This window comes from Crocuta crocuta, unplaced genomic scaffold, assembly GCF_008692635.1.
Source record: "Crocuta crocuta isolate KB4526 unplaced genomic scaffold, BGI_CrCroc_1.0 scaffold219, whole genome shotgun sequence".
Taxonomy (NCBI): domain Eukaryota; kingdom Metazoa; phylum Chordata; class Mammalia; order Carnivora; family Hyaenidae; genus Crocuta; species Crocuta crocuta.
Window position 1 is genome coordinate 7,678,949 of NW_027551572.1, and position 15,704 is coordinate 7,694,652.

General features: G+C 36.7%; 1 protein-coding gene across 1 annotated transcript in view; it reads right to left on the bottom strand.

Moving 5' to 3' along the window:
* Positions 1-9,919: 9,919 nt before the first annotated feature.
* SP3 (Sp3 transcription factor) overlaps positions 9,920-15,704 on the bottom strand; it is a 49,038-nt gene continuing 43,253 nt past the window's right edge. The window contains exons 3-4 of the mRNA XM_077751132.1: positions 14,155-14,351; positions 9,920-11,673 (exon numbers count right to left, since the gene is read on the bottom strand). Of these exons, the coding sequence (XP_077607258.1) occupies positions 11,357-11,673; positions 14,155-14,351 (514 nt within the window). The 3' untranslated portion in view covers positions 9,920-11,356. The remainder of the gene's footprint in view (positions 11,674-14,154; positions 14,352-15,704) is intronic.

A 15,704-nucleotide genomic window follows, 5' to 3' on the forward strand; every position in this document is an offset into this window, starting at 1 on the left:
AATAAAAAAAAAAAAAAAAAAAATAAAAATAATGGCTGCTGGCAGGGGAGATGTAGACACATGGCTTTGGAACCCTGAAATATCAACAGCACCAACATGGGGGGCAAGAAGGAGAAGGTGGTCAAGGTTAACTTTCACTCTTCTGGCATGAGCATCCAAATGCATGTGAGGATGCTATTCATTAAGATAGATACTGATGGTCCAGGATTAGGGGAAGACATTCAGAAATTGAATTTTGAACATACACCTTTTGAAGTACTTGTGAAACTTCCAACAGAGAGGACAAGTGGGTAGTTCAATATCTTGGCTGCAATTCAAGTGAGCAGCGGAGTGGGGACAAAAAACTTGGTTGTTGTCCATGTCTGAAGTAAAAGGACATCCCCAGAATGAATGCGATCATCCAGTAAGAGTGCAAAATGAGGAGAGAATTCAACTCAGACCAAGACTTGAGAAAACCCAACATTTAAGTGTCAGGTAGAAGAAGAAAAGCTAGGACAGGCGAGGAGAAGTGGAAAGAGGTAGAAGGAAACTTAGGAGAGCCACGAAGATACTGTTTCAAGAAGAGGAGAACATACAGCTGACCCCAGCACTCTTGAGGTCAAGGAAGATGTGAATGTTTAAATGTTACATGGTTATGCCCTGGAGGTCATTATCGACCTTTTTGAAAGCTTTTTAATACCAGTCTCCTTAAAACTCTTTATTGGGGGGCACCTGGGTGGCTTAGTCGGTTAAGTGTCCGACTTTCACTTGGGTCATGATCTCGTGGTTCGTGGGTTCGAGCCCCGCGTCGGGCTCTGTGCTGACTGCCAGCTCAGAGCCTGGAGCCTGTTTTGGTCTGTGACTCCCTCTCTCTCTGACCCTCCCCTGCTCACACTGTCTCTCTCTCTCTCTCCTAGAAATAAATAAAACATTTAAAAAAAAAAACCTCTTGGCACTTCAGTAGCATCCTGAGTCTTTCCCATGGTTGATCCCCTGCTGACTTGACCTTCTTCCTCAAGGAGTCTGTCCCTCATCTGCTGTGCTCCAGCCGCCATGCTCCTCTCACTTCCTCAGCTAGCTCCTGTTCCTTCGGGCTTGCCTCTGTCAAGGCGGCACTGTGGCTTTGGTGGCTTTGTCGGCTGAGATTCCAGCTGTTGATTTTGCCTCAGGTCATGATCATGGGGTTGTGGGATCAAGCCCCGTGTCGGGCTCTGTGCTGAGTCTGAGGCCTGATTGTTTCTCTCTCCCTCTGCCCCTCCCCCACTTGCACTCTGGCTTGCTGTTTGTAGAGAGTCTTAATACTATTTGAAGATGGCATTTTGGACTCTGACCCATTGTGATCATGCCTTCTGTGTTCTTGTATGGTGTTCTTCTTGTGTTCAAGTTGTTCCCCCCGCCGACTCCCCAACTTGAGAGCTGCTGGCGAGCAAGCTGCGAACTTTCAGTTCTCTTTGGTTTTTCTCTGCAAGGGCGGAGAATGCCGTCCCGTTGCAAAGCCATAAAATTAGCGGGGTCGTGGTGTGGCTCCCATCAAGTTGCTGGACAGTCAAGCCTCCAGCTGCAGAAGGGCCTCATCATGCTCCTCCCTAGTCTCTAAGAATTAGCAGCACCATCTTGCCGACTCTCTTGTTCCTGGCCAAGTCTCTACTGCCTTCATTGCCCTCTTGCCAGATGGGCAGTGAGGGTGAGTGAAGTCAGGGTTTGGCTCGTTTCATGATGACCTGCTCCTCCACCTTCGCAGTCAGCTTCTTGAAAGAGCCATCCACATTCTGCCCACCCCCTCCTCTCCTACCCTCTTCTCAGTGTCTGGTTTCCGTCCCATCCACTAACAAGCTTTCACGGACCATGAGGTCATGACCTGAGCCGAAACCGAGAGTCAGCCGCTTAATCGACTGAGCCACCAAGGTACCCCGCAATAAGAGACAAAACTTTTCCTATTTGAGGACATGACTGTCTCCATAAAAAATGTTATAGAATCTGCAGGCAAACTATTAGACCTAGCAAGAGAATTATGTAGGATTGTTAGATAAAATCAGTTTATAAAAATCAATAGCAAGTATATAGATCAGTATTGACTAATTTACACATTTAACTTAAAAAACTTATTCCTATAGTAAAAGAACAAAAAACAAAAAAAAAAAACAGAAAAAGATGTGTAAGACCTTTCAAAGAGAAAATTGTGTACAAAAAGAACATTAAAATAGACTTGAATAAGTGTAGATACAGAATGTCCATGGGTAGGAAGATAACATTCCTCCTCCAAACTAACATATACACTCAATATAATTCCAATAAAATCCCAACATGATTTTTCAATGGTACTTGACAGTTTAATCTTAAGCTCATAGAAAAAGCTAGGGCTCAAAACAGTTAAAACTATTTTGAAGACAGATTAGAGGTGAGCAGAGACTTGCCCTAGCAGATATCAAGATGTGGAAACCGAGGCACCTAGGTGGCTCAGTAGGTTGAGCGTCCAACTCCTGGCTTTGGCTCAGGTCATGATCCCAGGGTTGTGGGATCAAGCCCTGTATCAGGCTCTGCACTGAGCATGAAGTCTGCTTATGATTCTCTCTCTCTCTGCCACTCTCCCCCACTTGTGTTCTCTCTCTGTCTCTCTCTCTCTCTCAAAGACAAATATGTTAAAACCATGGTATGATTGCATGCACAGAGAAAACAGAAAGGACTGGAGGAATAGATCCACATACAAATGGAAACTTAATAAATGACAGAAGTAGCATTATAATCAGTAGGGAAAAGCTGGCCATTCAATAATGTGCCAAGACATTCACATGAAAATAGTAGAGACTTCACACTGAAATGAGTAACTTCAAATCGGATTAATAAGCCAAGCTGAAAAGCAAAATAATAAAATTTTTAGAGGAAAATATTTTCATAACACCAAAGAATTTCTTTAGAAAGACAGAAAAGCTACACCTCATAGATTCAATAAAACTCTTACAAAACAGCAACCTATATAGACAAAACACCACAATGCTCAGATAAGCCCCATATTGGGAAAAGATATTATTAGCCCGTAGATCTCTAAGATAATATGTATCTGGAATTTATTAAGAATGTTTAAAAATCACTGCAAAACTGCAAATAATTAAAAAGGCAGAAGGCAAAGGATTCAAACAGCCAATTCCCTTCAGAGGAAACCTGGATTATAAACTTAATGAAAATGGGCTCAACCTCACCGGAATACAGGGAAATGAGAATCAAAATCATGAGTTGTTTCACATCCATCATGTGGGACTATATGGCAATACGGGCGTCTGCAAGAAAGGGTTTCCCCAATCGGAAGCTGGCTTATGCAGCTGACAGGCTGATCGAAAGGACCACGTGAGTTGGAGCGGGCGTGGGGAGGTGGGGAAGAACTGGAGAACAGGGCAGACAAGAGGCCACAGTGCAGTAGCAGCCTGTATTCCCAGCCCCTGGATGAAGGCACCACCACGGAAGGCAGCCAGCTGGGCTTGACCTTCTTCACAATATCCAATCCAAGAGGCCTCGACAGTGTAGAGGCCTCGACGGTGAGAGGCAGTGGGGAGTACCATACCAGGGCAGGGGCTAAGTGGACAATTAAAAGGTGGAACCAGGGGTGCGTGGGTGGCTCAGTCGGTTGGGCATCTGATTTCGGCTCAGGTCATGATCTCACAGTCCGTGGGTTCAAGCACCACGTCGGGCTCTGTGCTGCTAGCTCAGAGCCTGGAGCCTGCTTCAGATTCTGTGTCTCCCTCTCTCTCTGCCCCTCCCCTGCCCACGCTGTCTCTCTCTCTCTCAGAAATAAATAAAACATTAAAAAATATTTAATAATAAATAAATAAAAGGTAGAACCAATAAGAAAAGCATGCATTGTTTCTATTACTCTTATTGAATGCTTGCTTATGCCTGCTGGTATCAATTTCTTTATATATACACGGCTTAGGTTTTCCGATTCCTTTTTAACTTTTTACACTTACTTGTTTTTCTCCCAGATGAATTTTAAATCGTTTTGTGAAATTCCAACATAAAATTGCATTGCTTTTCTTTTTTTTTTTTTTTGCATTGCTTTTCATTGGAAAAAATATCTGCCAAGGCTAGCAGTCAGAGTATGGGAAAATGTGAACTCCTATACGCTGCTGGTAGGACTGTAATTTGGTACGAATACCGTGCAGATCAATTTGGCAATATTTGATAAACTTGAAGAATATCCTATTGACCAGTGATTGAAGTTCATGGTACATACCTCAAACACTCACACAGTGCACAAGGAAACATGTCAAGCATTTCATTGCAGCATTGTTTATCAGCGAAAAATTCTGAATAACTGAAACATGCATCGACAAGAAAATGGAGAAATTGTGATATTCAATGAACTACAGCATTTTTAAATGAATGCTTTAGAGAAACATGGTTCACATGGATTCATCTCAACAACTTGAGCGAAAACACAAGTCCCATAAGGTTAATCTACACTATACCATTTATATAAAGTTTCAAAAACATGAAGACAATCCTATATATGCATATATATAATAAGCATATAACACTGTTCATGGTCTCATCCTGATAAACATGAAATTGAGAGCAGCAGATACCTCTGTGGGTAAAGGGAAAGAAATGGAATGAGACAGGGCTGTATAGATTTCACGGTAGCTAGAACTTTTTAAAAAGAAACAAGCAAATGTGTGTAAAATATTAAGATTATAAAAGCTGGATGGTGGATACACGGGTATTCATTATATTGTTTTCTATATTTTTTTGTATATTTAGAGGCTTCATAATAAAAAGGCACAATACAAATAATAGCAATTTTGCTTGTTTGCTGATAGACAACTAGCTAAGTGAAAGTGAATAAACACATTAATACAAGATGGGGATAACTGTTTCCAAGTAGTAGGAAGAATATGGATTCCTCCAAGGCTTATCATTTACTTAGCACTTAGCTATGTGTCAGGCACTGTGAGAAGTGGTTTACATGCATTAATTTATTTAATCTCCTCCATCACCCTTATGGAGATAATGCTACTATTATCATTTTACAGATTATAAAACTGAGGCTGCTTGTGAAACGGAGAGTCCAAGGTCACATAGCTAGTAAGCAGCAGAGCCAGGACATAAACTCACATGTGTTGAAGTCCAAAACCTAGGCACTGTGTTTACTGTGAAAAGTTTCACCTTTATTATATGATTCAAGATGAAAAAGCCACAGATTACCAAGAGCAAAAATGGAAAGATGCAATTTACTGAAGAGTTTTAAAGGATCAGGGTGTAAAGAGAACTAAGTAATTGGGCACACACAATTAAAAGTGAGGCCCAGACCAAACCTGTATAATGAAAGTATGAAGGGAAGAACATAAGGTCTGAGAGATTAACTATACAGCTAGTGTTGGCAAGAAAGCCAATATTCCTTAACCCCGAACACACAGCCCTTTGAAAAGACTCCCAGGCCTTTTTAAGCAGTTACCTTGGATACATTTTACTGGGCCTTCAAGGCTCACACTTTCTGACTCAGGATCTATACGAAGATCTCCCTCATCTAAACCTGACTCATCTGGCACTAATGATGGTTTTTGTGGTATCTTCTACAGGACCAAATCATCAACTAATTCAGACCTCTTGTTATGCAAAAAGAAATTGCATCTGACATTTTAGTTGGCATTATCTGATAGCAAGCAACAGCCTCCCAGCCGTAAACACTCAAGGCGGAAGTTGAGGAACCTCTGTGAGGCTTTAAGGGTATCTTAGACAGGCATAAAACATTGGAACAAAAACTGCAGTTACCAGCAATCAAGGCAGCCGCTCTTGTCATCTTTTTATTCTGGGATTGTAGGGTCTCCATCTTTTATTCTCTATTTCACATCCATGTTCCAAATGCAACCTCCCAAGACATCGGTTTTCCAGTTCTAAATCCACAGAAGAAATCACCGATTTGGCTCAAATTTGACCAGATGTCCACTCCTTGTCCAATCATCTAAACAACTCCTCTCTGAAGGTGGCAAAAGTAATCCTCAGGAAATAGGACAAAAGTTGGACAGATATCCTAGAAGTTATCTACTACATTTCCTTTATTTGTTGTCTATTATTTGGGTGCTTAGACTTTCCTTGGAGAAATAAGCTGCATTTCTTTGATGGTCTTTTCCAATTTAAGGTTGGAACCACTGAATGCTAAATTCAATCAAAATGAATCTATAGATTCTTTGGCTGGCTCCTAGAAATTTTAAAATGATAAGAGTTCTACATCAGGTATAATTTTCTTAAGATGACACTTTTCTGTGCTTCGTTATTTCCATCCTTTTTGATGAGGCGGTCACTTCAGACACATTGTCCACCAGCAATTTAGATACTAGTTTTCTTTTCATATTTTTTTTCCATTAAAAAAACTCCCTTTCTGAAGGAGAAAAATCAATGCATCAACTACAGTCAAACAATGGAAACCCCCAAGCACTGGCCCCTTACTACAGAAAAATGTCTTCAAAGTTAATAACAGATATGGAAGGAGAAAAAAATTATTGAGTTGCTGCTGTAAGCCAGAGGCACTATGATAAATGCTTACATTTTAATCCTCACAACAATCCTATGAGGGATACCACTGTTAGTTATCCCCTTTTCATGGACGGTGAAAATTAGGTTTTAAGAAGGTAAGAAACCTATCTGTTCTCACGTTTCAAGTATGTAGCTTAATACGGATTTATAAAAGGAGAGGGAATTAAAAGCTGGGGAGTGGGGAAAGAAAGAAGGAAACCGAGACCTCCCATTCAGCACCCTTTTAATACCAAAAAGCGGCATTTAAATATATAATGATGAAATGAGAAGAAACAGCATACGCAGTTTTTTAAAAATTTCGAATCCAGGGGCGCCTGGATGGTTCAATTGGTTAAGTCTGAGTCTTGGTTTCAGCTCAGCTCATGATCTCACGATTTGTGGGTTTGAGCTCTGCATCATGCTCCATGTGTGGAGACTGCTTGGGATTCTCTCTCTCCCTCTCTGCGCCTCTCCTCTGCCCGTGTTCTCTTGCTCTCAAACAAGAAAAAATTTTCAACTCCAGCGTAGAGGTCACTTAAATTTTTATACACCTTAGTATTTATTAACATAAAAATGTACTAACTTTATGAGAAACTTCAACAATTTTCTCATTCATTACTCAGCATCTGCCTCCTTTTATTCTCTTTACCACCAAATTTAACAGACTATGCTATGCTTGTTGTCTCCATAGCCTCTTCTCCTGTGCTCTCAACCAGTCTTTTACCCAAATACGTAGCTCATCAACTGCTTTAAAAAGATCAGCAGGCCACTCCTTATTGCCAAAACCAATGGTTTTTTCTTGCTTTTCATCCAACTTAACCTCTCTACTACATTTTATGTTCATCACCATCGTGACACTTTCTCTGGTTTGACAACCTCTTTGATGACTCATCTTTCTCCAAGTTCCTTAAGTATGACTGTTTTCCAAGGGTTCAGGTTTTAGCTCAAACAGGCCCCCATACAGTGTCTGAACACCCTGGATGTGAATGAGAGCTAAAGTGCATTTTTCTAAGACCCAGGATTCCAAAAAGATTAGGAATCACTGGTACAAATTAAATTCTGAACTCCTCTGCAATTTGACCACCTCCTCCAGCCCTTCCACTCCATCAGTCACAAATTCCTGTCAGATGTACGTAACAAACCACACTGTGCCTTTCCTGACGCCATTTCCTCTGCTTCACTTCCCCAGATTTCAGATTTCCCATGTGGAATTCTCTCTCCTCTACATTTCTAGAGTACTCCACATCTGCTGCTAGTATATATTCACAGTATATTTGATTATACACAAATCTGTCCAAAGGACCAAAATCAGAAATCACTAGAGAAGGTGATTTCACTAAAATATCAAATCTTGTTCCCAAGATATCAACGAATTTGTTTTGTGCTGATTATCAGACTTGCTAATCATTTGTGGTAAAATGTTTTAAACAGTATTTAGTGAACCAAATAGTTTTTACATTAAAAACATTCTTACCAACTTAATTAAAACTAAAAACCAAATTGTTACTAACAGGGTAGCACAACCAGTACATCAACTTACATATTTTAAAGCCAAATGTAATTAGTAATAATAACCACAAATTTCAAGCAACATTGAATACAAGATTTTTAATAAAACAAAAACTTTGGGATCAAAGATGCTTGCTCTATGTTAAGTGATTCTAACCGAGGAGTATTTATCAGAGCCACTTTATGGACCTATTACAAAGTACATATATATTCTCCATCCTCAGAACTGTGGATTTAGTAGGTCAAAAACGCAGCAAGCCCGGTGGACGTTTTCAAATGCTCCCAGCATTTTATGATGCAATACTGGCTAAGCACGATTTTCTATGAAGTATTTTTGACATGCCTTCAACTTATGAGTACACATATTTTTACTACTTAAGCATTTTCACTACTTTGCCCAATCGTTACTGACAGGGCACCTGACTTTTGCAATGTATTCCTTTAAAGCTTTATGTGCTTTTTGGTTAATTGCATTACTTCTCAAAGTCATTAAGTCTCAATATACAGAAAATAAAATTTTCTTAAGTGATATTTTCTTTAAATTGAGGTATACAGAGTACAGACATCTAGCCCACTAGGTATGTTCTGATAGACAGGAGTTATTTGCATGTAAATATACTGAATATGCATTCTCTAGCCTTCATGAAAATAAAGCAATTGATGAAACACCTATTAAAGAGTATACTTGCACTAAGAAAGATACTCCTACACAAAAAAAGATTCTAGAACTAGAAAAAAATAGTAAATATATTCAGCATTTTTAAATACAAAAATAGAAATATTTGAAATCACCTAGGCTGAGGCTGAATACTGACACTTTTTGCTAGGTAAAGATCTGAAGCTCAGGGACATATTCCTAGTGGGCACTCTTTAAAATCTAAAGACTTAAGTAATTTTTAGGACTACTTAACGTTCTTCATTGTATTCATGCTCTAAAAACTGATGAAATATGCTTGGAAACTCATGGATCAAAAGCACTCTATAAACTTAATGTAAAATTTCAGTATTATTTTAAAACATCTCTACTATCACACTCTAAAAAGATTTTTAATCCCCTGACTTAATAGCTATTTTACTCAAGTGAGCAACCTTCTCACATAATCCTCTTCACACATCTTCAGTAATAAAAAAATTTCTAAAAATTATCTGAAGAAGTTTAAAGATTCAAATTCTAATCCTTGTAACTTCAAAATATTTGTACATTCCATTAATTTTTATAATTCAAGTAATAATTCCTATTTCACATCACAAGCTTAAGTCTCACACTTAGGAAAGAAAACTTTGCCCGTGTTTATGTGTGTATCTAGAGTTGTCCTATGCATTCAAAGATATTATTGACAGTGTCAGATTGGGCCTGGAAAACAGACAATGGAAATCTTAAATCTTTACCCCCCCGTACACCTGTGGAAGCTGGAGTTTTAATTTAAAAATATCTAAAATAGAGTCGTATTGTTAACTTTTCCTTTCCTTTTACTCTGCCCTTAGCATGATTAGACTTACACAAACTCAGAACATAACTCCTTCAACTAATTCGTGCCATGGTTACCAGAGTATGTATTACATTATCATTTTCAAGAATCTTTGTGTAAACTCACGTTATTAATAAATCAAACTATTCTGCACTGCTCTGAGAAACAAAAACAAGGTTTGCAAAGGGGGATTGTTATAATTAACATGAATCAAAGTGGACTTAGAATTAAAAGATTTCTTTCAAAAGTTTTATTTAACGAGCTCATTTTCAGGTGAAAAATTAGTAATCTGCTGCTAGTACCTCTACACCTCCCTTTTCAAGTAAATATCCCTGCTCCCAATAATTTCAGTGTCTGAAATCAAGAATCTGTGAACAAAGGTGAAGAAAAATGAACCAGATTTTTTTTCTTACTCCATACCACTGCAAATATTTTAAATGCATAGGAATACAACAAACTCAAAAGAAAAAAAATAGTGTTTTATTAACTACCACACTGTTATAATACACTTTAAACGTACAATAAGGTAGCCTTTAAATTTGAGGTGGTCTTAAGAATAACAAATGAACAGAATTCCAAATTTTTGAAATAGGTGAACTGCTGCAGTTATAGGTATACACTTAGGAAAATTGTATAGCTCTTACAAGACCAGCAATGAAACTTTATTTTGTACATTTTTTAATAATTGAAAATATAAACAATAATTAAAAAATAAAAAGAAAATACAGCATAATAAAAAACATACATTTCTCAATTAAATGTACTGGATACATATAAATTTTAAGGGAAGAAGCAAAAAAGGAAAATGGTTGATATTTAAGTGCAGACTGACTACCTAGACAAAAAAAAAAAAGACTTAAAAAAATATCATAAACCTCTAGTTTTCTATGACTAATATCCATATGGTTGGAGTATCGTCACTATGGAAGTGATTTTGTTATGTTTGCATATGTTATACTTTACTGGTAATTTACATGATGGCTTTTAAGGCCCTGGCAGACATATGGTTTTTGGAAACAAGATTGGATAAAAAAAATCACTGCTAAGACGCAATACACCTTATTATTATTTTTTTTTTTTGGTCCTCCAATATTCAAGAAAAGGGATAATTCACTGTAACATTTTCTTACCACCCAAATGCCTCAACCTATACATTTTAAACTTTTTTTTAAACATTGGTTATATTGCCCAACTTCGTTATTGAAAGAATATTAACAAGACATTATTTTGGCAAATTAAATCTTAAACATGGCTTTTCAACAGGATTTTAAAAGGTGACTATCCCTAGAGTTCCATGTTAAAATGTAGTTTTCAAAATCTTACAAGAGTAATGCTTAAAATATTGTACATAGTTAACCTAATTAAAATAATTAGCTTCAAAATGACAAATTGATAAGCTAAGTAAAGCCTACACTATGTAACATTTGCTTGGAAACTTGATTTGTCAGTTATGCATAATAAAAATTCCAGTCATCAAGAAAATTACAAAAATTTTTTTATCATAACATGATTTCTTTCACCCACCAACTTTTTTTTTTTATCTTACAATAGATAAATACCAACATGTTTTCATTTTTACACTAAACCACACAGGATTGATGCATTTGGTTAGACTACCATTCGCATTGTTAAATTCAATTTTCTCTTTATATAACTTGGTAAAATTTCATTTCTTCTAGATTCCAAAAGTACCTACAAAATCCATGCAATTTTACCATTTTTAATATACTATGGAATATCATACAAAGTAAGGCATTTCAGTGTCATGTATAACCAAGTTACTGTCAATCCAAAAATTTTTGCACATCAATAAAAAGATATCTAAGAACTTAGGAACAATATTCTTCTCACTACTGTATAAAAATAACCACAATGAATAAGTATTTGTGTAAGATTTACTCCATTGTCTCATTTCCAGAAACTGTGACGAGCTGTAAAGGTATTTCAGTGTTGGTAAGGATATCCTGATTGCTGGTGGTGGAAGTGTTAACAGTTCCTATCCCTGAAACAGAACCTTGTTGAATATTTGCAAGGATAAGTGTCGTTCCTCCTGCAGTAATCAAAGCATCATCTCGTGCAGCTTCCACAGATGCCAGCACTGTACTGCTAGAGTGAATACCTTTTTTATTCTGATGTGTTTTAATGTGTTTGGCAAGGTGGTCACTTCTCATAAAGCGTTTTGAACATTCTGGACAAACAAATTTCTTCTCACCTGTTAAAAAAAATTAGGTTACTTAGTTTTCTTAATTCAGCATTAACAGACCAATCATCTGCTGAGAAAGAAAATAAGCCAACACTGACAGAGACAGGAAGCAGAGTTCAATTAAAACTGTATTTGTTTCATAAGCTGTTCTTGCAAGATTTCTCATATAGTACTTTTCCCCAAAATAAATCTGTCCTCTTTACTTTTGAATGAAAAGTGACGTACCAAATATTTGGATAACATGTGAATACCTCAACTACGCCAACAGTTTGTTTTGAAACATGTTACAAGATACTATCCAGCTAAAAAAATGATCATGTGCAAAGAGTACACTGTTTTAAGCCATATTTAAGGTATTATTAATATGTCATATTCATGATACTAAACCTTTAATTCTTAAATGCGAATTCAAGTAAACTACACAGTACTACTTAAGATTAAAGCAAAAACATAAGCTTGTGGTCCAATAAGACTGATAATCCCAGGAATAACAGAGATGGCTGGCTGACGTGATCTTAGCTGGACTAGTCAAGAGCAAACCTGATAGGTCATGATGTTAAAGTTAATTCAAGACCTTGATGCCTAAATTTATTTCCCAGTATGAATAAAATACATTTTTAAATACAAAAGACTGATTAAACTTCTATTATGTTTAAGACAACTATGAAAGAGAATTATTGGAGGATAAGGTAAAAGGCGAATCTAGAAGGAATCCAGAGAGAAATCAATTAGTAAACAAAGCTTGTATTTCCGGATTCTCTTCAAAATTCTTACCTATCTCTTATTTCAGCACCTCCACTTCAGCAGGTCCTCATCAGACCTCACGCCTCAACTATGCCACAGTGGCACCCTAAGTCACTCCCTCTCCTACCCAAGAAATCAGTGCCAGACAAATCTTCCTTAAACACCAAATACATCGTAAAATTTCACCATGATACTAAGTGGTATGGGAACATACGAATAACTTGCAGATTATGAAATAGTTTAGATTCTCTACTGTCTAACTTAAAAGGACCTCCATAATGTAGCCCAATCCTACTTAACAGAAATGTGCTATATAGAATCTCACCTTCACTCATGACAAATGGTCTCTCGCCTCTTCTATTCACATACTATTCTATTCTTCTGGGAAGGTATTTCCCAAAATTGCTTTTGCAATCAATCCAGAGAGATGCTCATGGAAAATGGCACAATAATCAAAGGAGACTGGGAAATGCTACATACTACATCTCCCCACTTAGAGATGCACAACCATATTAACATTTAATTAATGGTCCTAAGAGGTGCTGCCTTGAAGGTAGTTGTACTAACCCTGTTTTAACTCAGTGTTTTCTACATTCATTCATTCATTCCTTTTTATATCCTGATCAAATACTGCAGAGGAAAATTCTGTTACCAGGCCATCTTAAGATCTACTATCCCAGGGGCACCTGGGTGGCTTAGTCGGTTAAGCGTCCGACTTTCACTTGGGTCATGATCTCGCGTTCGTGGGTTCGAGCCCCGCGTCGGGCNCTAATGAGCTCTGCCTCTAAGTATATACTTTACCTATTTTCTTATTTTGTTTGTTGCAGACTCAAACAGGTTAAGCTCATTTAACCTGAGCAGTAAGACAGAAAACAGAACAAGTGGAACATGTAATATGTATACTACTACATACTTCACAGGTTATTTTATGTATTTAAAGACAACGTAGAAGGTGTGAAAAGTAGAGGCAGAGACAGCTTATTTGCTTACTCTAACAGAGAACCTGGATTTGAATCCAGATCTAGGACCAACACTTTCATTTCACCGTGCTTCCTCCTTCTAAACTTTTTGTGACTATATATACATATTTCAATTCTTCAGTGTTGAGCATAGACTGATGAACTCCTTGATCATTATATGGTAGCAGAAGAAAACTCTAAGATACATGAAGTTAGGATTTAGTTGGAGTCATTCCTAGGCTCATTTCACATAACCACATGTAAAAACAATCAAATGGAAGAGCTCTTCCATCAATAATGCCTTGGTTATTCCTCGATGAAATGTTTTTTGCTTACCTCACAGATCTTAAAATGAGAAAAGGTAAAATACTTCAATTTATCAGAAAAAAGGAATTATTCTTTATGGAAGAGTGTTGAGAAGGAGAAATAAGACAGATCAAAAGTAAAAGCAGACAACTAATTTAAAATGTTAACATAATTCACAAGAATAGCATAAATGTGGCTTAAGACATTCAACAATGTTACAGCAAAACAACAACAAAAAAACGAACTATTAAAAAAAGACCAAAATCTGCATAAAATAAAATGTCATTTTACAAGATAAACTATATTGGCTTATTTGGAATTACTGTTTTTAAATTGCTATTACTGAAGATAAAAATTGAATGTAACTGGTCATATCTTAAAAGATTCAAATCAGTAAGATGTTCGGGGGGGAAAAAAACCTTCAAAGTACTATGTGGCCCTATAATTCACTTTTTCCCCATTAAAAGTAAATATTAGTAACCTGTATGTGTTCTTCTGTGCCTCTGTAATTCATCACTTCGAGTAAATCTTTTACCACAGAACATCCAGTTACAAACAAAAGGACGCTCCCCAGAATGCCAACGCAGATGAGCTCTCAGATGTGAGGTCTTCCCATAGACTTTACCACATCCCGGTATATGACAAATGTGTTGCTTCTTTTTCCCAAGATTGGTACCTCTAAAAAACACACAGAGAATAATATATACTTATATGGAAATATTCAAATAAACATTACTGATTATATCATATACTCCCAAGCTGAATTTCAAATAGAAGACATTATCACCACGAGGTCAATCAGAACCAAGACCATTTAAGATCAATTTAAATAAAAAAATATGTATCTCAAACATGTAATATCAATTAATTTCACTTCAGATTTAATGTGATTGCTGTCCAAATGCGAATATGCTCAAGAATTATATAATTTAAAAGGACATTTCATACAGAAAGACTATATAAATAAAGCTATATATTATTCTGTCAGAACCATTCACAAATTCGATGCTTAGGCCCAATCCATATGTAGTTGTATAAGAAACTAAATAGTCTCTTCAAAGTCACAATATCAGCTAATTTAAAAATTAAATAAACCAAGAAATGACTACATAACTAATCACAGGTCCAATTAAAAATGATAGGCACCCTACGCAGACTTTAAATTAACATGACTTAAGCATATTTATTCCTTTATTTGTATAGCCACATCCTGAATATACACGGAGACTTGGAGAAAAATCGCAGGAAAAAATCTAGACAAAGCTACTGCCTTACCTCCCTTAGCACTATAGAAAATAAATATAAATCAAAATTATCTTTATAGTTAAAATTCCCTTCATAGTAACCATGCAAAGATACCCCAAATTACACATCAGAGATATAATAAAATACAGTTTCTCCACAGCATAAAATTTGACATTTGTTACATTTCAGTATTTGATAAAGAAGAGAGTTTGGGAGATATGTGCTTATTAGATGAATGAACACAGGTATTTTAGCCTAAGCAAGAAGATTTTGATTCCAGAACTGATATTCAAATAGTATTAAGCACTATAGAAAATGTTATTACCCAAGCTTTAAAAAAAAAAAAAAAAATTGCACTGGCTACTGAACAAAAATAAATGAATTTACAAAAAACATGACATTTTAGAATCACTATCAAAATCATATAAATTCTGCAATGTTTCTCTGAAATTAAAAAAAATACATTTAAAACCCCCCGCCCCGACTTCCCCACCTCCCCCAATCTCTTAGTCTAGGTATATAGCCTGTAAGCTGTCCATAAGCCTGAAAATCCTCCTTTATATATTATACCTATCGTTTTTCAAATTTTACTGGAAAAATGCATATTTCCCCACATTTATATTTTAATGTACTCACACTCAGTAGCATGTGAAATTGCCATAGGACAAACAGTGCTAAACGGTGCAGTGCTGGCTGTTAGATGCCATAGGTGTTCTGAACAGGGAGACATCAATGTGGGCTCCAGTAGTTAGAGAAGGCTTCGTGGAAGAGGTGGGTAGGATTTAG